General features: G+C 37.2%; 1 protein-coding gene across 2 annotated transcripts; it reads left to right on the top strand.

Annotated features, from left to right (window-relative positions):
• Positions 1–652: 652 nt before the first annotated feature.
• On the top strand, positions 653–22,355 carry UPRT (uracil phosphoribosyltransferase homolog). Of its 2 annotated transcripts, XM_079124078.1 has the most exons (8): positions 653–779; positions 877–1,285; positions 11,571–11,613; positions 14,557–14,626; positions 15,685–15,747; positions 17,918–18,079; positions 18,721–18,819; positions 21,126–22,355. In XM_079124078.1, exons 2-8 carry the CDS (start codon positions 915–917, stop codon positions 21,230–21,232), a joined length of 915 nt encoding a protein of 304 aa, XP_078980204.1. In that variant the 5' UTR covers positions 653–779; positions 877–914; the 3' UTR covers positions 21,233–22,355. The 2 variants fall into 2 exon arrangements, with proteins under 2 accessions (XP_078980204.1, XP_078980205.1); XM_079124079.1 differs by lacking the exon at positions 653–779 and having other exon boundaries at positions 786–1,285.
• Positions 22,356–23,541: the final 1,186 nt, after the last annotated feature.

Below are 23,541 nucleotides of genomic sequence, written 5' to 3'. Positions count from 1 at the left end.
ACTACCATTTAAAAAAATCAGAATCTCTGGGTTGTTAAGATTCTTGGTTCCCATTTCAGATTTTCTGAATTAGAATCTCGAAGATGGGTCATAGAACCTGCATTTTAACAAGCTCTACGCTTGTTCTGATACACACTGAGGTTTGAAAAGTAGTGTCCTAGACACTCTTAACTCAGGCCTTTATAGTGAGTCCACACACTTAAGGAACAAAAGCTTCTTTCTAAGTATTTAAAAGAAACAAAGTGGTAGTGGATCTGAAATGGTATCAGAATCCCCATGGTAACGTGTACACTGCAGGTCCCAACCAATCCAGGTAAGAAAAGCTTTAGCGGTCAAGCACACTTAGGAAGCTGCAGTTTGTACAACAGTCTAATAGGGGACAGGTGCTTCAGCAGCCTGCCGGGTGTTTTTACTTCCTCCTTTGGTTACAAAGACAAGCGATCCTGAAGATGCCTTTACCGAAGTATATTTTCTCTGTCAAGACACGAAGTCTGAAAACATGAGCCATATGTGTGTAATCTATCCCCGCTTCTCCTGGCTGTACCCATTACCGAAAGTTCTGAACGCGGAAGACCCAGCAACCAGGCACTCCCAGCATCGCAGCCTTTGCCAGGCTACGTGAGGGAACCCACGCAGCACGGTTGACCCAAAAGAGTTAACAAGCAGCCTGCCTTAGAGTGGCAGGGAGAGAGGCCAATAGGGTGTCTACGTAGGCAATACGTGTGGTGTAGGCAGGCGTGAGGCAAAGCGGGTGAAAGGGAACTGATAGAGGCCTAGAGGTGAGAGGGCAGACAGGGTTAGAGATTTTAGGAGGTGGGGGACGACTGGGAGAGCAGCGGGCATCTGTCTCTTCTCCCCGCTCTTCTTTGTCCTTAGGGTTCTGCAGCAGCGGGGACAGCCCGGGGGTCCGGTGTATGGCCACGGAGTTACAGCGTCCGGACTCCATGCCCTGTCACAACCAGCAAGTAAACTCTGCCCCAACCCCATGCCCGGAGCCGCTGCGACCTAGCGACCAGATTCCGGATCATGCGGAGGGAAGTAGCGCTGCTGTGGCCAAGCTCACTCTCCTGACTGGGCACGCCCATTCTAGCGAGCCGGCTGAGCGGGCTTCTCAGGCCTTCGGCGGCGCCAACCTTAACTCTGAGTGCAACAGTGACAGCGGTGACGCACCTGCAGGCGACTCCCTCCTAGGGGATTGCGAACTCTCCAGGCAGATTGGGGCGCAGCTTAAACTGCTGCCTATGAATGATCAGATCCGGGAGCTGCAGACTATCATCCGGGACAAGTAAGCCTAGAGCGGAAGGGAAAGGGAGGCGGAGGGTCCACAGGGGGTGGGCGGAGATTGGAAGTAAAACAGTTAAAGGATAGTGTTCTTGTCCTCCGCAAACCGGTTTTAGGAGAGTAGGGCAGGGCCTTTTCTTTGGCGTGTGTAGTGTGTGTCTGTACTCGAGGGGAGTCAAGTGACACATGCCTCCAGCCCTTTCCTAGTTCTGGCATTCAGCATGCTTTGTGTAGTGATGAAACGTTTTAAGTAGCCTCAGGCCTCTTCCGGCCTCTTTGCCTCTCTGAGAGATGACGAATCCTCAACCATTCCGGGCAGTAAACGCCCCTATGTTATCTGCCCAGTGACTGTCCACGTGGTAAATTTATAACCAAGAAATGGTTGCTACCTATAGTTATGCATCATCACCAAATAACCCAGGCTCACAAACAGAAGTAAAGCAATTTCACGGAAATTCTATTATACCCCATTGGCTTTCTGATCCTTCAATATTTGCTACTGCAAATATGTCATTTTGTTTTAGGTCTTGGGATTCAGATTTACCTGATCACATGAAAGCTTATCATCCAACTCTTATCAACATTGTTTTATTATAAACTTTCACAACATAGTTAACAGACCAAAGGGACCTAAAGGAGCCTTTAGCCGCACCTAAGCCCACAGACCAATGTAGCCAGAATTTAATCCGTAAAATGCTATTTTGAAATTTTCCAAACCCATGTCTTATATGGGTTTTCTCAAGGGAAATATGCACCATAATGAACTATAGCTGATTTCTTTATTAACAGCATTTCTCTTTTCCTGTTTTTTTGAGTTAAGGTCTTTCTGTGTTGCCCAGGCTGGCCTACAGCTCCTGGGCCCAAGTGACCCTCCTGCCTCAGCTTCCTAAATAGCTGGGACTATGGGTGCACGCATACGTACCAGAATCCAATTGGAAGCACATTAAATGAGTAGCTACAGCATGTCAGAACATCATCGTTTCAGTGGTGGGGCATGCCTTAATCTTTTTAAAATCTACTGTATGACAGGATGCCATGCCCTAAATCAGACTCTAGTAACTTTTTATTCATGTTTTTCTCTAAGGCTTCTAATACTTTTTCTTGCCTGCAGTTTTTCTGTCACATGTACACATACATTATTGTATAATCAATATTCTTAACATAAAGCTTTGATTTGGTAACTGCCATACTCAGCAGCCTTCTTTGGCTTCTCAAATCCTACCAAATAAAGTTCAGAATCCTTAGCTTGATGTTAACCCCCACCCACCCACGGTGATTCCTAGGAACCATTCTGAAACACCTCTGCTTCTGTTCTCTCCTGGAATTCCCTATAATCCCTCTATACATGTTCAAATCCTACCAATTTTTCAAGGTCAAACCCAGTTCCACCCACCTTTGCTTCTGCCAAGAAGTTTCCCTTCTTCCTGACCAATCTCCCTTGGCCTTTTAAATACAAGATTCACCTTCTGTTTTGCATATTATTACTTGTGCATTGATCTTTTCTTTTCTTGCCTATGAGGTTTTAAGCTCCTTGAAGGCAAGATCTTTTATGTGTTTGAATTCCAACCATGCCTTGCCAGAAATAGATGCTCAATTACTAAAGATTCTTTCTGGCTCTTAAAATTATATTTATGAAACTATCCTACTAACTATTTATAATACATCAATGTTAAAAACTTCTGTGATTATATTATCTAATAGATTAAGTGGTGATCTTAAATACCAGTCATAGGTTTAGCTAAAGTAAAATATCTGTGACACTAGGAAAATAGGATGATTAATTCTTGTTTCTGTAGAACAGGAGTTAACTAACCTTGGGTCTTGTGCCCCACTTCACCTGTAGATGGATTTCAAGGATTTAGTGAACCCTAAGAAACTATCTGGAATATTTTATTTATATGTGCATTTTTAATAGTTGCTTTGAAAATAATATTTCTATCATGATATAATTCATACACCATACAATTCAAGCATTTAAAGTGTACAGTTTAATGGTTTTAACTATGTTCATAACTGTGTACCATCATGTACTGCAATTAATTTTAGAACATTATCATCACCCCAACAAGAAACTTCATACCCACTTCCCATTTCCCTCCAACCCCTCCCCAAGATCCAGACAATCACTGTATCTACTTTGTATCTACTTTGTGTCTTCTATATATTTCTTTTCAAATTTGTTTTTAACAGATACATAGCATAAACATTACACATTAATAGGGTGCCATATAATGTTTAATATACACACGTATACACACTACATAATGTTTAAATCAGATTAAACATATTTATATATTCAAACATTTGTCATTTATGGTAAAAACTTTTGAAATCCTTTATTCTAGATTTTTGAAATGTTCAGTATATTACTGTTATCTATGTTCATCCTACAGTGCCATAATAGTACACTAGAGCTTTTTGGTCCTATCTAACTATAATTTAGTACCCATTATTCAAATTTTCCTTATCCCTTCCCCACCCTATTCTCCCTAGCCTCTGGTAACCACCATTATATTGTCAATTTCTATGAGATCAGCTTTTTTTAGATTCCACTTATGAGTGAGATTATGTAGTACTTGCTATTCTGGACATTTCAGATAAAAGGATCTAGCTGGGCATGGTGGCACATACATGTAATATCAACTACTCAGGAGGCTGAGGCAAGATGATCACAAGATTGTGACCAGCCTGGGTAACAACCAGACTCTCAGAATTAAAAAATTAAAAAATAAATTTTTCAGGGTTCAACAATGTTGTATCAGTTTATCATTTCTTTCTGTGTCTGAATGGTATTCCATTGTATGTATATACTAAAGTTTGCTTATCCATTTAACATTCGAGGAACATTTTGGGTGATCTTTACTCTTCAGCTATTCTGAAAAATACTACTATGAACATTTGCTTATGTGCATTTTTTAAATTGTAAACAAATGGGATACATGTTGTTTCTCTGTACATGGCGTAAAGGCATACCATTTGTGTAATCATAGATTTACATAGGGTAATGTTGTTTGATTCATTCTGTTATTTTTTCCCTTCCCCCCACCCCTCCCACCCCTCTTTTCCCTCTATACAGTCCTTCCTTCCTCCATTCTTGCCCCCCTCCCTAACCCTAACTCTAACCCTAACGAAATTGAAACAAAAGAAACAATATGTGCATTTTTTTTTAACAGGGTGAGGATCTTTAGATTTCATTAGATTTCACAGAGGATCATAGTAATGTAAAGGTCAAGAACCATTACTATAGAATTTGGAAAGAGCATGACATTCAACATTTACATATGACAATATCTGTACCTATCTGATTGTACTTCAAAGTCTCTCTCTCTCTCTCTCTCTCTCTCTCTCTCTCTCTCTCTCTCATATGTTAAAGATGGAACACAGGGCCTCATGCTAAGCAAGTGCTCTACTGCTAATCTCCAGCTCACCTGATTGTACTTTATTACTCACAAAAGCCTGGGTTAGATAGTAAACTGGGGTGTAAGTAGAACCTTTTTTTTCTGAGTTTGGACAGCATGATTCAGAGGATCCTGCAAGATGTTTTAGTATCTCTGTGCTTCAACATATTTTCATTTGTAAAAATGAAGATTTTGGTACTACCTTATGGAGCTCCTGGCAGGCTAAAACAAGATACTGTCCATGAACATTTGTTATTATATGTGAGAAGATGTGTACATTTAAGGCATTTCAAACCTTAGGTTTACTAAAACAGTAAAAAGGGGTTGGGAGTGTGGCTCAGTGGCAGAGCACTTGCCTAGCACATGCAAGGCCCTGGATTTGATCCCCAGCACCAAAACAAAAAACAAAACAAACAAGACAGTAAAAGGAATTTACTCATAGAGCTCACATTCTTCTTTTGAAAATCAATATTGAGAGATCCTACATAAATTTTATTCTACTTGATACAGTGCAGAAAGACCCACGACAATTTTTGATAAGTTGAGGCTTATTTAGACTGGGGACAGTGTTTTTAGTTTTGTTTTTGTTAACCAAATCTATTAACAGAAAATTTCTCTTCTGTCCATTCTCTTCAAAAAACTGTCATTCCTTCACATAAATGAGACCTGTTTCAGCCTCTGTATCAGGCTGCTGGGGTGCCTATGGTAAGAAAAGCTTTATCTATATAGGTCTAGGTATGGAAGGCGCCAGTGTTTGTCATGCCCGGTTCAGGCATGTGAACTTCTCTGTTTTAATGTGACAGCGTATGTGTGCACTATAGAGCTCTCTGACAATAGAAATCATTGGAGTATGTGCTTTTTTTATTGTTCCTGATCTTTAGCATCTATCTAGTGAAGGGATTGCTTTATAAATTGATTTTGGCACGTGAAACAAATTGATCCAGCAGGACCATATGTTGTTGTTATTGTGTGTGTGTGTGTGTGTGTGTGTGTGTGTGTGTGTGTGTATTTATATGGGGGACAGAATTGAGAATGTTGTAATGATTTAAAATGACTTTTTTGAAATGTGCAATATTTGAAACATAGTATGTTGGCTGTATTATTGAATTTCACAGAAATGATTTTCTCTCTGGGAGTACAGCAGTCCAAACCTCAAATGAGCAGATAATTTACACATGGGTCACTGGTGAAATAATGAAAAGAAATGACTCCTTCATTTTCTTGTGTTTTTGTTGTTGTTTGGGTTTTTCTTCTCGTTGTTGTTGAAATGGATTAAATCGCATATCCTTCCCTTCCTGCCTCCTCTATATACTAAACCCAGTACAGTTTGAGCGTATTGTACTTTTTCCCTTGAAGATAATTCATGACCACATATTTAAGGCAGTGCAGTATATTTAAAATTTTATCCTCCTTGCCCAGTTTTTTGCTTTCTTTTGTTTCCTGGAACATTAGAATAAAACTGTTTTGTGAGCTGTTGAATATCTCCTATGTGTTTACTTGTCCTAGGAGGGGCTTTGGCATGGCCTCTGCAGGTTTCTTGGATGAGAGTTGAGCAATCTTAAGAATATTTCAGTCCATAAAATAGCACTAAAGAAGGAGTACATTCAGCCTTATAAATGTTTTTAGTCACCTGGAAAGGAGACTATTAACTTCAGTATAGATGAATGTCCTATGCAACTCTAATGTGAATGCAGCCTAATGTGATTTCATTTAAGTGATATAATATTCTTAACTCTAATTTTGTATCAGTATTGCCTGTGGAGTCTTTTTTTTTAAATATAAGTTGCTGGTCCTTATCCTTAGAGGTTGTTTGCATAGTCTCAGGTGGAACCTGACCATATTTCGCTTTGTGAGCACCACAGATGAATATGCTATACTCAGGTTGGACAACATTTTGGGAGAATAGCCAGTGTCCCTTGTGTAATTTGCCTGGCTTCAGATTTGGGGTACAGGGTGAGTCAAGGATTCCACATGCTAAACTGAATTAGCCTAGAGAGACTGGCCTGGCATCACCCAAAGATTAGAGGAATCCAGGAACTTTTCCCTTGAAGTTTTACAAAACCAAAATGCTCACCAAAGAAAAAACTGTGACCTGCAAATTGTTTAGAACTAGACATGTCTTTGGTTTTTATGTGTTTCTCAGGTGAATTTTCTAGCCGGCTTTTAGTGCAATATGGAGGAAATCACATCTTTAAGCCATACAGACAGACCACTATTGTATTTGTTGGCCCTATCATAGAAATGTCTTACCAACTAGACTGGACACTGGGGAGGCAGAAAGAGGATGCCTGGTGCAGAGGCATTAATAATCATAATGTAGCAATCATAAAAAAAGGAAACGATAATTTCTCTTGCTTTTCTATCTGATTTTGAATGTTTGCATTGAACACTGCTTTGAGGTGCAAACAAATCATTAATGGCACTGTTTTATGAGCTTATTAAGAAAGTGCTAAAGAGCTGTGGACTTGATGGCTTGCACCTGGCAGATAGTAAAAGCTCTGTATACTTGTCCTAGGAGGGGTTTGGTATGGCTTCCACAGGCTGCTTGGGTGAAAGTCAATCCAGTAGGGCTGCATGTTGGTGTGTGTGTGTGTAGACTGAGAACATTGTAATGATTTAAAATGACTTTTTGTTTTAACTTTTCACATTGAGTTAGTTCTGAGTACTTCATCGGGGTTTTTGTGTGTATGTGTGAAGTTAAAGGAAGGAGGAGTAAAAACATAAATCATTTGCATACCATGGCACAGGTTGGGGCTATTCTTTATTTTAGTGATTACATAACAGCAAGGAGGTAGAGCTTATGTCTTCAGATCTTTCACTAATTGCTAACTTTAAATAAAACATAATTTTGGTTTAAACCTGCTAGAAAAGATTTTATGTTTCATTTCCCTTTAATCTCTTACTTAACAAACAAAAACATGTTAGAGTGAAAACTCATATTTTTATTTTAATATTCTTATTTTTAAAATCCACTTAATTCTTCCTCTTCAACTTAAATTGCTAGATAAAACACAGGAAGCCTAGTTAAAATTGAATTCAAATAAACAATGTATAACTCTTTCATATAAATGGAACTTAAGTATTGCATGGGCTTTATGAAACACAGATTTAATTGGGCATCCTGTATTTTTATTTGCTAAATTCCCAAATCTAGCTTCCCCTGCCCCAAATGCTGCAAACAATCCTTGTGTATGATCTTCCTGGAGAAAGTGTGATCTGTTTAAACTTGAAATAACACCTAATGCAGTGCTGCAAGAATTTGATAAAATTAAATTGTAATGGGTCAGAAGATTTTGCTTTAATCACTTTTGGAAAGAATAAATTTATATGTGATATGCTTAGTACATACACTTTATCCCTCTTCAGAAGGAACATCTCGATGATGTTTTTTATTGCTTGACAGGCTCTTTATTTTATTGTTTGCATTGTATATGCATGGAAATTTGATTTACAGGGAGAGAAATAAAGAATTGGCTACCTTTTAGTACATTTTCTTTTATTAGAGCAAAATATAAATAAGGGATTTACTCAGGGACTTGGAATTCGAGAGCTTCTGAAAAGGAAGAATGTTGAGATACTTCACCTCTATAAGCCTCACTATTAGCATTGCAAAAGTAGTAGTAATAATAGAGTCTACCCCTTAAGGGTGTATGAGAAATTAGATGAGATAATGCACCAAAAGTGCTCAAAACTTGACACCAAGGAAATGTTTTTAATAAATGGAGGCCTCTGAGAAAGAATGAGGTAATGTAAAGTGTGATGTTAGGTACCTCCTAAAACTCATGGGCCTTTTTAAAAAGCTTTATAAATAAGTTGTGAATTTGTGATATATATATATATGTATATATATTTATATATACACATATACAATGTGTATATACACATGTGTGTGTACCTATACACATATGTAGTTATTAAATTGATTTTTGTGAAAAAGATGGTGGGAGACTTGTCAAGTTTAGTTCAAATAGATAGAATCAGAGTGAGAGTGATCAAATGGCAGTTTCTGTTATGAGAATCAAAGTGATAGTCATCCGAGGAGAGGATGTCCTCCAACAAACACTCTAGAGAGCCCCTCGGTGGTGGTGGTGGTGGTGGAAGTGGTAGTAGTGAGACTTACTAAGAAGAGGGGAGAAGATCTTCACTTGAAGTCTTCATTTTTTAATGTTTTAAGAATTCCTTCCATATTTCTATATCTTGTGGATGACACATAAATATCTAGCTTTTTAAAAGAAACGTTGGTAAGACTGTTAGGAGGTTTCATCTTGGTTTATATTTGCTATGAGATATATGTGTTTTTAAATACACACAATTGCTGCATTCTCTCTGGACATTTTAAAGTGCTTTATAGACAGCCTTAACAAGCAGGGAAGATTCAGGTTTACCTAGTCCACATTAAAATGAGGATTTGGTTTCCAGTATGAATCTTGTACTTTGGTTGTTTCCATATAAAGTTCACTTTTTAAAGTGTCTTCTTTTGGCTTTCATCTTGTTGCTTAAGGTGTGTGACATATTTGTGTTGGGGGAGAGTGTCAAGAAAAGTGTATTATCAGGTATGATTAGGTCTCCATTGTTAAACCCCTTTGGGGTTTTCACAGTTTAAAAGATGCTCAGTTTAATATTAATTAGATTTCCATGCTTTGAACTATGAATGCCTGAGTATCACTGTCTGTTTAAATATGCAATATTTGATTATTTAGAAATATTGTAGAATTTTCCAGGGATGTATGTCTGTGTCCTTTTTGCTTTTTGATGATTTTGCATTAGATTTTTGAGAGGAACTCTTATCAGATAGAAGATTGCTGTTTTACAAAGCTTTGTTTGCAATGGGAGGGATTTATTTTAAACGGTTTTAAGGCAAAATAATTATGATTTAAAACAAAGTATATGGAATTAATAAGTCCTGAGGTCTGGTTTACATTAAAATATCTTCACTAACAAATAATTTTACCCAGTGTTGAACCTAAAGTAGGGGTTCAGAAAATATGTACAGGTTGATTGATCCAACAAGTCAATATCCGTTTTACTCTAGTGTCAACAATGTTTAGGATTTGTCAAGTGCTACTGTTGACTTTTTAAAAAAAATAATCATATTATTTTATTCTAGCTTGAATCTCTAAATTAATTTAAAGTAAACAGTATGGATCTGAAGTCTGCCTTTGAAAGGACAGGAGGCAGGTTAGTAATTACTCTTTGTAGTGGGGTAACTTGGAGCAATGCATGGTTTGCTTGTAGGTCAAATAACTGTCAAGAGGTGACAGTTCATATTAGGCTTTTATGATGTATACATTTTTAGAATGTAGAGAAGGTGTTTATCATACAAAAGTTATCAGCTGAGGCTGATTTTTTTTAGCTGGTCTGAAAGATGTTAAAGTGTCTGATTCCAAAAAAATAACAGATTTGGGCAGATCTGATCATTTAACCTAGTATAACTTTTCCACACAATATGTTGATGTGTAACTTCAGAACCATAAAACAATTTCAGTGTGTTCCCAAGATATATCATGGGATATTTCATTAAGGCAAATCCACATTTTTCTTCCCTTTTGAAAAACTTTATTTAGGCTGCCTAGATGAGTTTGTATAGGTCTCACAGATAGAACAGTAGGCTTTAGTATTTTTTATATAGTTCATTGCTTTTTCCTTCCTTTACAAACATGTTGTGAAGATTAATCATAGAAATGGAAGGTGCTGGTGAATAGTGTAGTCTCATTTGAAAACGACAGCACACAAAATGGTGTCTATTTTAAATGGGTTGTCTCTATAGGGGTGTGTGTGTGTGTGTGTGTATAATCTTCTGAATTTAGGGAATATTTACACATAAAGAACAGATCTATATTCTTGCAATCCATATTTTAGAGAGTTAATATCTGTAATATGATATGATTGTGGCTACTATAAGAAACCTAATACCATTTGTGTCAGTGATATTTCATTGCTTTCCTGCATCAGAAAAAAGTGAATGCAGCTTAGAAAAAAAGTGGTGATTAATGGTATATTGAGATAATATGTGTTTGCAATATACCATTTTGATGTTGTGTTGGGGAAAATTTTAGGTATGCTTTGGATAGGCAGGTAGGGATTTTTAGGTCCGTAAGGTGTAAGTCAGTGAATTCAGAATGTACATGGAAGAAGGTGGAGGAACATTACTAGATTTTTTACACACAGAAAGAACATTAGTCTTTTAATATTCCCTTTCTGGATAGTAAACAGCTTGTGGGTAGGTGCAACCTTAGATTATTAGTACTTGGGTGCCTCGGGATATAAAGGGAATGTATGGAAAAATGGCAGAAAGATCTTGGGGATGAAAAACTTGTTTTAAAAAAACAGGCAAAAGGAACAAAATTATTTGAGAAAAAGGTCTTGGAAATTAGGTCACACATTCTTGAAAGGAATGGCAAAAATAGATTTATTTGTCTGTACCATTATAATTCCAAAAAGGATTAGAGATAAAGTGGATGGGTCACTTATCTCTATAATATGGGACATAGGCCAAGGTGAATTGAGGGGGAGAGTTGGGGGAGCTTGGTTTTCTTAATGCAAAATTTTCTCATTTAAGCTTTGGTCTTGTTGTCATGTTCTAGAGGGAACTTTGTTCATCTCCTGATTGAATAATATGTACTTGGGCAGCTCAGTGGGGGACTGCATGATCTTTTCAATTCATATCTCTTATATTGATATCAAATAAGCATTTTCAATAATATTTTTCAAGTCATCACATTTTGGTGCCAGTATACTACTAAAAAATATCTTGCCTTAGTAATAGTTGTATGCATAAACCTTTAAGTTTTTAGTATGTAATAGGTCTTAATGTCAGTGTAACTATATGTATTAAGTAATATTTTACATTAAAGCTCTAATTTAGACTAAAACTTGTACTATTTTTTTTAGGACAGCCAGTAGAGGGGACTTCATGTTTTCTGCGGATCGTTTGGTAGGTGGAGGCTTTCCATTTTCATTTCATTGTTGAACCTAGTGATATAATCATGGAAGGCTAGGGGGCTTTTTGGTTCTGAGCATTCTGGGGGTGAGATAGATTGGATGAAGTAGCCATCATCTTGCTAGGCTTCTGAAGTGTTCTTCCCACTGTTGTATTAAAGTTCTGCCTCAGTCCCTTTCACCTCAAAGCATTGCCCATGAACTCATTTCCTGTTCAGGAACTCAGGTGCTACTGCCTCAGATGTAACTTGGTAATCTGGTGCTCAGCAAGTCTTAATTGCCTCATCTTAGAGCAGTGAAGTGAAGTACACTTGAAAACCAAAGATGTAAGAAGTAGTAGTTACCTTTGTGGTATTCATCTAACACAAAAATACTAATACATTTTTTGTTGTTTATATGGGAGCAGGGCTGAGTTTATTTTGCCTCTGTTCTGTACTATCCTCACATGTGAAATACTAAGTTGAACTGTCTTCACTTTCCTCAGGGACTTCCTGTTAAGGATTGACCAAGCCCAATTCTGTTTAGCTAGGGTCATCAGCTAGGCTCTCACACCAAACTGTTTTGTTTTCAGAGTAACCACTGTGTTCTACTTGTATTTATGTATCAGTGTGCTCAGTGTTTGTAATGAAGTTGATACATTTTCTGCTCTGGTTATTAGTCTTCATCATTCATGAATATATGCTGGACTCATGTGAATCAGACACTGTGCTAGGTTGTATTGGGAGGGAGGAGATATAACAATCAGGAATATATACATAGACCCTGATCTTGTGGAGTTCACAATCTTAATGTTGTTGTCAGTTTGTAGTTTTGGAAAGAAAGAAAGAAATGTGGCTTTGTAACCTTACACTTATAATCAAATAGAAGAAAGTAGATTATTAATGGAAATGTGAGGGAAAAAAACCATGAAACTTTTCATTTTGATTTTCCCTAGAGAGTTTATTCCAAAAGAATGTAGAGAGTTCCTATTCTGCTTTTGATTTGAAATATTCTTGGTTTAGAGACGAATTCTACTTAAAATTATTTGTGCTTTCAAGGGCATAATAACCCTTGGATAGAACCAAGATAATGTGGTTGACATTCCTGGGGCAATAGGTCACTCATTCTTTTTTTTTTCTTTTATCAAACGAAAAGAATAGGTTCAAGGAGAAAGAAACTTCTGTTTTAATGGCTACTGTGTAGAGAAAACGTGTCTTCATTTTCACTGATAGAAATTATTCCTCTTTTTTCCTGCTTTCCTTTTTCTTTTTCCTTTACTTCCTTTTTTTCTTTTTGAGACAGGGCCTTGCTCTGTGGCTCAGGCAACTTTCAAACTCCTGGGCTCAAGCAATCCTCCTGTCTCAGACTTTCAAGTAGCTGGAACTACAGGCATGCACCACCATGCCAAGCCCACATGCTCTTTTGTATAGGAAATAGGAAGTAAGTTCATGGTTATTATAAAATGCTTTCCTGAAATAGCAGGTATTATAGCCTCACCAAATGGATAATAAGAACCTATGGCATAATTCACCTGAGAGGATGGTGATATGGACCTCTGTTCTTTGCAGTTGGCTTTGAAGGATCTAATATGTGGTGGGGGAGGGTCTGTTGTGGTTGTGGTGGGGATTCTAGCAGTTTAGGTTTCTATAATTGAGGATTTCTAATATATCATCTTCTTTACTACAAGGGCCCCATTATAGTGGCCATTGTCTATCCTGCATTTGTAAATGTTGTTTTCCCTGGCCCTCAGATCCTGGAGTTTTTTATATTTTATTTATTTATTTTTGGGTGCTGGGTATTGACAGGGCCTTGCATATGCTAAGCATGCACTCTACTGCTGTGATACACTCCCAGACTCTTGATATTTTAGTCACCCTTCCTCTGGTTTTATGTAAGATTTGTACACACTAATTTCTGCTCCAGGGATGAGGGCATGGGGCAGGAGACTAGACCCTTTAGACTAGTGTTACTAGGAGGAGGTGGTCTAGGCTCTTCTTCAAAGAAAATAATCCTCTTTTATCTTGTAATTTGCTCATAAGAATCATAAATCTCCACAGAAAGTGGTGGCTAGAGGTGAGTGTGAACATGTGCACAGTGTTCATGAAGTTTCTGGACTCTCTCTGATTCTGCAGGCTGACAAAGTGCCGGGCCATTTAGAATTGATTATTTTATTGGCAGAAGGGTGTTATGTTGTGATAACAGAACATGTAGCCTGATGCTTCTCCCTGCTGTTCCTGATTCTTGATCAGTAATGTAATATTGATTGGATAAAATGTGCATTGTAGGCTCAACACTGCCTTTGTTATAATAGGCTTTGGTTGATCATGGGAATACCATGCCTGGTTTTGGGAGGCTTTTCTTAGTAAATTTCAATGATTCTTTCCTCTGTATCACACATTATCATTGTTATAAGCCTTTTTGGCATCTGAGAAACCCCCAAAACATTCAATTGGATCCTCTTTCAGACTCAGCAAATGAAATCAGTCTATCCATTCATTTATTTCAAACTCATAAGAACTTCAAGGCATTATTTCCGTTATGGTGGACCTTTGTTTAAAAAGGATCCAGTTTAACAATTTGAAAAGTACTGAACAAGGCAGAGAAGGTTCCAGTGGGTACTATTTCCAGAGTAACCAGAAGTATATTACTTCCAAGGGTGACTGTCATGATTCTTGTCACTTGCTGGAGTTTTGTGTCTCTCAGGGCCTGGACTGATTGATTAGGAATCAGAAGGCACATTGGAGCCCTTTGGTGACAATCGTGTGCCCAATGGAGGTTAAATACCTAGCAGCAAGCAGCCTGGCATTTGGATCTATCCCTGCCTCTAGCACATGATGGGGGTCCCCTTCCTATCTACATTAAAAACTAAATCCTTGCCTAGTGTGCTACTGACTCTGCCTTTTGTCAGCAGGAGATTCTTAGCAGGTTCTCTCAACTTATTCTTCTTTTAACTCTCTAGATCAGACTTGTTGTGGAAGAGGGATTGAATCAGCTGCCATATAAAGAATGCATGGTGACCACTCCAACAGGTAACAAGACCATTACTCTCAAATTTTCCTCATTAAAGTTTTGAGCTAGATTGGGAGAAAATGGAAGGCAAGCAGTTTGAGTAAAATCAGTATGCAAAATGAGGTGTCTAGATAGAGTTGTTCTTTTAAACATCTTTAAAGAATGCTGAAACATTTAGTAAAGAATTTGTATAGATGACTTTTTGTTAGTGGCTTGCTTTTCAATTCAAATAAAAGGTTAATAAATATTCTTCAGCATACAGGCATTACCTCTGATGATGACCCATTGGGACCAGATTCAGGGATTGCTGGCAACTTACCTTCACCTCTGTTGAGAAGCTGCTGGTGTTAACAAATGGGGGAGGCTGGTTTGGCATTGAAACTCCAGGTTAAAAAAAAGATGAGAAGCAAAAAAGAAGAAAAACCTTAAAATGATGAGAATTGGAGAAATTGTGTTGTTCTAAAAGAAAATAGCCAACGATCCCTTTTTTGGGGATTTGAAATTACAATTTGATTCTATAATAGATAATAGAAAACTGTTCTATTCAAAGGGTTGACTTTATGGAAAATCGGGGGTTGAGCTTATTGCATCATAATTTGACATAAATTCAGGAGCAGACCAAGGGTTGAGTAGCTTGATAACTACTCCAGCCTATTCTGCTTTTAAGGCAGAATGGAGGCTCATAAAAGGGATGGAATGAGGAGATTTTCTGCGGTGGCTCTCAGTGGGATCCCAGTTTGAATTGATGGGGTACATAGTATTCTCAGAGTGTAGTGATTGTTCTTTGAATTCAATTTGAGGAACGTGTATGTGAATATCATGCTATGATAAGTCCTGTTACCATTCGATGAAGTCTGCCTCTCCCAATTATCCTCACAGGTTTTGTATGAAGAATTAAGAAATAACTATGAAAAATCATGACTCATCTCATTACTTTCACAGGGAACTTAAGGCATTGTACAATGGGTCTGTACAAGGGTTACTTTGTACTTATCTGCTTTAAACCATAGGCACTTTAAAGAATAAGTAGATTGCTCCAATGATGAAAGATAAATTCTTTGGTTCTATTTCCCAACAGGGTACAAGTATGAAGGAGTGAAATTTGAGAAGGGAAATTGTGGGGTCAGCATAATGAGAAGTGGTAGGTTTGCACGTGTGTGATTTTATCTCTTGCATGCATGGAAATGGCTGCTGTTTTCCAGGAGAGAAGTGAGTTTGTCATAATTGCAGCCTGCCTTCCCTTAAATCTCACCACCTGTGTTGTTTATTCTCCTTGGAGTCATGACCTATGTCCCGCTAAGTCTGGCTAATTTTAACTGCAGAGCATCTTCCCTAGTGGCCTTCTCCCATGGGCAAACCAGCTTTCAAAAAGATTCAGAGGAGGATGGGAAGACAAGACAACGTGCTGCTGCTGTCATGAGGAGAAGAGGGCAGTTTGAAGACTGAAGGAATGTGGCATAAATTTAGGCCTGAACAGTGAATACCTGGCCAGAAGGAAATATTTGTTATGTTTTCTGTTGCAGGGAACAGTACTACTCTGCCAAGAGCTGGACTTATTTAATATTTTTTATTTTATATTGATGAGTATGTGACCATGTAGGCAAAAGTAACTGTCATTAGGTCTAGGATTCCCATTTGCTGGTCTTATAAGCGTGGTATTGTGTTTGAGTCTCTTCTAAACCAACCTTTGCACAGCAAAATTGCATGCCTGTAATTAGAACCTATACCTGTTATGCAGAGATATTTTTTTCCATTAAGCAAGCATAATTTTGCACAGGATTCACTTTTATTTATTTATTTATTTATTTATTTATTTATTTATTTATTTATTTTTGCACAAGTGGTAGAAGTTCCACTCGCTTGCACTGAAAACAGATGAATTCTTTTTTTGGTACTGGGGATTTAACCCAGGGACCCTTTACCACTGAGCTATTTCCCCAGCCCTTTTTGTTTTTTATTTTGAGACCAGGTCTCACTAAGTTGTTTAGGGCCTTTCTAAGTTGCTGAGGCTGCCCTTGCACTTGCAATCCTCCTGTCTCAGTCTCCCAAGCCACTAGGATTATAGGCATGGACTACCCTGCCTGGCACAGATGGAGTTTTTAAACATAAACATTGACTTTTCTCCTCTGGCTGTAAAGTGCAGTTTGTGAACAATCGAATACCTCCAGTAAAACAGGTGTTAAGCTCCCTTTGTAAAGAAGGTGTCTCTTAAGCAATGTTATCATTCTCAGGACAATGTTACTCATCTTTTTTTTTTTAATGGGTGAAGACAATGGATACCATTCTCTTGTTTCTATCCAACTTCTTTCCTAAAGGCACAAGTATGGTGCTTGAACCCCTAGAGTGTACCAGATAACTTAAGGTGATGTGGACAGAATTGGGCTTTTGTGTGTGTGTGTCTGTGCTGAGGATTGAACCCAGAGCCATCTAAATGCTTAGCACCCACTGTACCCGCATCCCCAACAAAGTTGTTTTTAGCCTTAATAGCCACATATTGATTTTCATTAATATCTTAGGAAGAAACTGTTTTTATGTTTATACTACTACTATAAAGTTTCCTCCTAAATTTAAATGAAAACAGTTAATTGAAGAAAAAAACAGTACTGATAGAATTCTGATATGGCCTAAAATCTTGAAGATTGTATGAAAATGACTGAGTTTTGTCAAACACTTCCTTAAAGGAATTCAGACTCAAAAATAGCCCTGTTTTTAGAAATCAAGGGAATGGTGATGGTGGTGGTGGTGGTAGATCTCTGAGGAAGGGTGAACAATATACTACTAGTCTTTCACTGTTTGCAGCAAAACCTCTGTCAGTGAAGTCATTGCTGACCTAAGTGATGTCTCCTGATGCCAGCTTGATCTAAAAGATCCTTTAGTCTTCAAGTCCCTGTTCTTCCATAAATCCTTTATACTTTTTTCAGATGAAAGTGACAAATTTAGGTGGTTTAAAGGCTTCTTTAAAATAGGGGTAAAGTTATTCCTGCTATTGAAAAAGCTCAGGGAGTAGCTTAGCAAAACACTTTATTTCCTGTAATCATGGAAGCATGACAGCTCTAAAACTTGTAAGCCAGCAATAAAACTAGCTTATCTTAGTTTCATTGGCCGACCTTTAACCTGGTTTCGTTGACCTGCACTAAGAATAAAATATATCAGAGGAAGAGCTGTAAGCTCCTGAAGAATTGCTTCCTTCTTGACAATGTCCTTTTTGCATTAATAGTCACAAACTCTGCTTTAGCCTATTCTTGGACTTTTACTCTCTTCCCCCAAAACATTTTTCTTTTTCATTTATTTTTTTTATTTCCTTCTTCAAGGTGAGGCAATGGAACAAGGTTTACGAGACTGCTGTCGATCCATACGAATTGGAAAGATCCTGATTCAGAGCGATGAGGAGACACAAAGAGCCAAAGTATATTATGCCAAGTTCCCTCCAGACATCTATCGGAGAAAAGTCCTTCTGATGTATCCAATTCTCAGTAAGTGGCTTGAATTTAATTTGTAACTTTTTGTGAGGATTTAAATGTCAACTTAGTGTCTGTTTCCTAGGTATCCTGATACAAAAGGCTAAAATAGTTTCTAATTATGTATTTTTCTCAGTAAGATTTGGAGTTGCCCTGGGAAGTTCACCAGGGAATTTTCATTGTGCAATAAAGGAACATACATTGATCAAACTTTATTAGTTCTAAAGTGCTTCTGTCTTAAACACATTGAAGCTAAGGACCTAATGAGGCAAAATATATAGAACACAGATAATATATAGAACCATGCCCCCTTTCTAGCCTAATGAATACAGCGGTGATTTCTCTCTGGAAGTTAATATTTTTTTCTGTTAATCTGTTCTCTTTACTAAACTTTTCAGATCACACATGGTCTTCCATGCAGATTAGTGGGCATATGTTAGATTTGGTATCTCAAATACTAAATGAATTTAGGGGTTTTGTGTATTTGAGAAGTTTATATGTCATGCCCATTATTAAAAATAACACTGATAAAGAATAATCACTTTAAATGAAGCTTTGCCTAGTTATCTCATTTATTAGATTACTATATTGCCCTTACTTCAAAAACATTTTTGAAAAAGTTAATGTTAATATATTTTGTTGTCTTTTGATTTCAGGCACCGGAAATACTGTGATTGAAGCTGTAAAGGTTCTCATAGAACATGGAGTTCAACCCAGTGTTATTATCCTACTCAGTCTCTTCTCTACTCCTCATGGTAAGTTCAGCAAGAGGTAGTAACTGGAGTTCCAGGTGATCATGAGATGGGTAAGTGTGCATCCGTCTAGCCTCTCATTCTGAAAGTTTAGTTGCCTCTATATTAAATTAAATCTAATTTTGGTAGGTATAATTTGTGTTTGTCATCCCCTAAGCTTAGTGATAACATTTTACACCATTTTCCGAGATGGGGTCTCACCATATTGATTTAGCACAAGTGTCTTCCTGCCTCAGCCACCTGAGCTGAGGCACCCACCACCATGCCCAAGTTATTTTACACCATTTTAATGTTCAAATTCATATGGAGAAGTATGAACTAACCCCATTAAAAATAATTTCAGTTATTTTTCTTGTGTCCCTGATTAGGTAGAGCGTGCAGATGGCTGAAAGTTCCTTGTTTCCTCTGGAGACTGTGCATAACTTTCAACCAGCAAAAAACTTTAGGTTCTAGCTAGCCCTTCTGCCTTATTGAAGTAAGTTTTGCAGTGTGAAGAGAAGAGCAGAGGTTTTTAAAGTTAGACTTCTACTCAAGGGGTATAATGAGAAAACTGTGTATTCTCCATTTCCCATAAGAAATGTGCCTAATTTAAGACTATAGCTTTTTCACTATACAATCTAGGACAAATGGTAATGTTTTCTAAGAAAACAATCATAAATACACTTAGGAATTTAGTTTCTAGGATGTGCAGTATAAAAAATTTTAAAAATTAATATAAAAAATTTCCAAAATATATAAATGACTAAAATGGAAATGGTAAATAAATAATACATATTCAGAGAATATAATATGAAAATATCAAATCATTTTTTTGAAAAACATTTAGTGACATCAAAAAATATAGGCAGTAAATGTAAAAAAGTATGAACAATAACAGCATTAGAATACCAAGAAATGTTATCAACAAATTGAGAGATGACCAATACAAATTACGAAAATTTTAACTACCAAATTCAGACTTGAATTTAACAAAGTAACTGATAAATCTTTCCTTACTGTGAGAGGCTAGGCAGATACACAGTAATATTTCAATTTTGGTTTCAAACTACATGCACAATATCAGTAGTGGTCATTTTATGATGGAGAGATTCTAAGTGATTTTCGTTTTATTTTCAAGTTATATGAGGAATTTTTGAAGTGTTCTACAATGAATTTGTATTTGCTTCATAATTGAAAAGAAAGAGAAATAGATGGCTTCTCTAGTCCGGGTGTTTCCTTATTTCCAAATGTTCTATGTCTCAACCAACCCTGGAGAAGCTACAGCGTATCTGGTTAGAAGGCTACTTTTCTATAGGTTGTTGCATAAAAATTGTGGCCTGTTTGATTACTTTGTTGTTTTGTAACCAAAAATTACCTGTAATTCAAACATTGATGGTGATGGAGGGTGATTTGCTTGATTATCATTATATGTAACATTGGTGACATTGACAACATTGAGATAATTCAGTAAAATGCACCTTTGCAAAGAGAAAGGAAATCTCCTTTGTTCTAATAGTATTTATTAGACTAGTATACTATTCTGTTGCATTATAGCTGAAAAAGTCCCATTCTGTGGCAGCTTTGCCTTGCCATTTTAGATTGACTGGGTCCCAACCAGTCTTAATTCTCTGCCTATCCCCCTCCCCCAAAGCTTGAGTCATTACTTCTAAAAAAGTATCTTGCTCTGACACACAAGTACTCGTTTTCCCAGTTGGGAAATCTTCATTTTATGTGTGATGCTCTTTTTAGAAAGGACTGTATTCACTCTGTTTGAGCCACCTTTAACACGAAACAGCTGGGCACAGTGGTGCATGCCTGTAATCCCAGCAGCTTTGGGAGGCTGAGACAGGAGGATTGCGAATTCAAAGCCAGCCTCAGCAAATTAGTGAGGCACTGAGCAATTCAGCAAGACCCTGTCTCTAGATAAAATATAAATAAAGGACTAGGGATGTGACTCAGTGGTTAACTACCCCTGGGTTCAATCCTGGTTACCAAAAAATAAAACAAAAAGTAAAACAGAAAAGACTCTTCAGGGGAAAAGTTACTATAACTGAATAACTATTTTTCAAATCTTGGATATAAAAACCAGTTTGATCTTAAGAATGTATATTAGTGAGAGGGCAGGGTCATAGTCTGACTACTCTCATATTTCAAATATCAGACATTACATAAATGAAGATATTAACCACATCTGACTAGGAATCCAAAGGTCATTGCTCTCTACCTTCTGTCAATATTAAATTTATTGACAGTGACTATAAAATTCCTGACTTTCAACTAGTGCTACCAAAAAATCCTGCCCTAACAATTTTTTTTTTTATTTTTTGAAGGTGCCAAATCAATCATTCAAGAATTTCCAGAGATCACAATTTTAACTACTGAAGTTCATCCTGTTGCACCTACACATTTTGGACAGAAATACTTTGGAACAGACTAAGTTATTAAAGGAAAATGAAATATCTTGTGTAATATTACAGTTATGTTTTGATTTTCTATTCGTTTTACTAATTTGCTTGAGGACTGGTGGAGAAATAAACATTAAATAATGGTTTTTAACTTTGGAAGTGGGTATAGTAAAAAGGAAATATTTGAATTTTCTTAATTTTATTTGGTTATTTCTTAGCAGCTGGTACCAAATTCAACAATGAAGCACATGCACAGCTCTTAGAAAATGGAAAATCTTAATAGCATGCTAGTGCAAATTGCTGAACCTTCAGTGCATTGAAATTGTTTGCTAATTTGTGATCCTCTTAGTATGAAGGTTGCTTGCAGCCACAAATGAAACCTCAATGAGAGTCAGTTCTTCGCCTCACTATAGTTTGAATTTCATTTAGTGTGCTTCTAGCTCTAGGGAGGTTTCATGGGAGGATCTAGGGAAGCTGTTGTCACCCTCCTCTACTCTTTACTTCCTGGTACTATACATGCTGGTAACTTGGTCAGGAGAGAAAAAGACTGCCTCCTGAAATTTTACATTTCCTTTGATATCCTCATTTAAGTGGTAGATTCTTTAGTCAGGCCAGTATGTTTCTCATGGGCCACTATCCAAACTGTGCATGGTTGGTAGGTGCCTTGCCAAGGTGTAATATGGTGAAGAAGATGGTAGGGGCACTTTTAGTAACTGGAACTATAACATTAATTTTCATAGGCTGAACCAGGGATGTCTGGATGCCGACAAGGGAGAGCTAAGGTATGATTAATGTCATCAATCCTCTAGAAAGGAATTAGTGGCAGCTGTTCTGAGGGGTGGGGAAAAGGGAAGTTTCTTGCTGGATTTCATGGCCAATAAGTAAATCAAAGTACTTCATTTTTAATTTACATACTTCTACTAGAGGCCTTTGATTGGATAATTAGTAATTTTGCATGTTTGTCAACTGTAGATGTATTGAAATGGAAAAGAAAAAGATACTCTCTTTCAAAAAATTCCTAAGATGTTTTTGGGTCAATATTTAAGTTTCAGTGAAGGAAAGAAACCATTTTAAAAATCAATCTTTGTGTTCTAAAATCTGCTTGTAAAATCATGATCCCATTTTACATTTATATTAAAAATTTTTAACAGTGGTGCCTGGCTGACTACTTGTTTTATTGTACTCTCCTGGTCCTCTGTTGTGGGCCTCTGTTCAAAAGCACAGAAAAGAACAAAATGCAATGTCTTAGAAAGAACCAAAGCTGAGGAAAGTCAGCAAAGATTAGAGGGGAGGAAAGAAAACTGGTATATAATGGATTATACTTCAACTTTAGAACCTATAACACTAGAACTGTACTATATTTTCCTTTTATTTTTGAAGATTGCCACATAATAAGCAGATCAATAGATTACTCATATTACCATTCTGACAGGACAAATGTTACTTTTAAGTTCTCATTGAAATTCTCATCTGTATTTGTCAGTTAAGTATTTACATGTAATATGGATTTTTTTTAACAGACTGCATTTTTTAAATTATCTTTTTATTTTGCATTTTGGTTCATTGTACACAAATTGGGTACAACTTTTCATATCTATGATTGTACACAATGTAGATTCACACCACTTATATAATCATACATGTACATAGGGTAATGATGTCTGTCTCATTCCACTATCTTTCCTCCCCACTGCTACCTTCCCCGTCTCATTTCCCTCTACACAATCCAAAGTTCCTCCATTCTTCTCTTATCCCCCCCACCCCCATTATGTATCATCATCCACTCAACAGAGAAAACATTCAGCCTTTGGTGTTTTAGGATTGGCTTATTTCACTTAGCAAGATATTCTCCAATTCCATCCATTTACCTGCAAATACCATAATGTTATTCTTCTTTATGGCTGGATAATATTCCATTTTGTATATATGCCATAGTTTCTTTATCCATTCATCTGTTGAAGAGCATCTAAGTTGGCTCCACAATCTAGCTATTGTGAATTGAGCTGCTATGAACATTGATGTGGCTGCATTACTGCAGTATGCTCATTTTAAGGCCTTTGGGTATAAGCCAAGGAGTGGGATAACTGGGTCAAAAGGTGGGTCCGTTCCAAGTTTTCTGAGGAATCTCCACACTGCCTTCCAGAGTGGCTGCAACAATTTGCACTTCCACCAGCAATGTACAAGTGTGCCTTTTTCCCCACATCAATGCCAACATCTATTAAGCAATGTGGATTTTGATCACTTATGATTAGCAGAAGCTGTACTGAAGTTCATCAAAGCCAAAATCATCCCACAAAAAATGTGATCCAGTAATAGATCTGCTTGAGATTATTGCATTGAA

This window comes from Sciurus vulgaris (assembly GCF_902686455.1).
Source record: "Sciurus vulgaris genome assembly, chromosome: X".
NCBI lineage: Eukaryota > Metazoa > Chordata > Mammalia > Rodentia > Sciuridae > Sciurus > Sciurus vulgaris.
The sequence above is the reverse complement of the archived record's forward strand: the minus strand, read 5'-3'. Positions and strand labels throughout refer to the sequence as shown.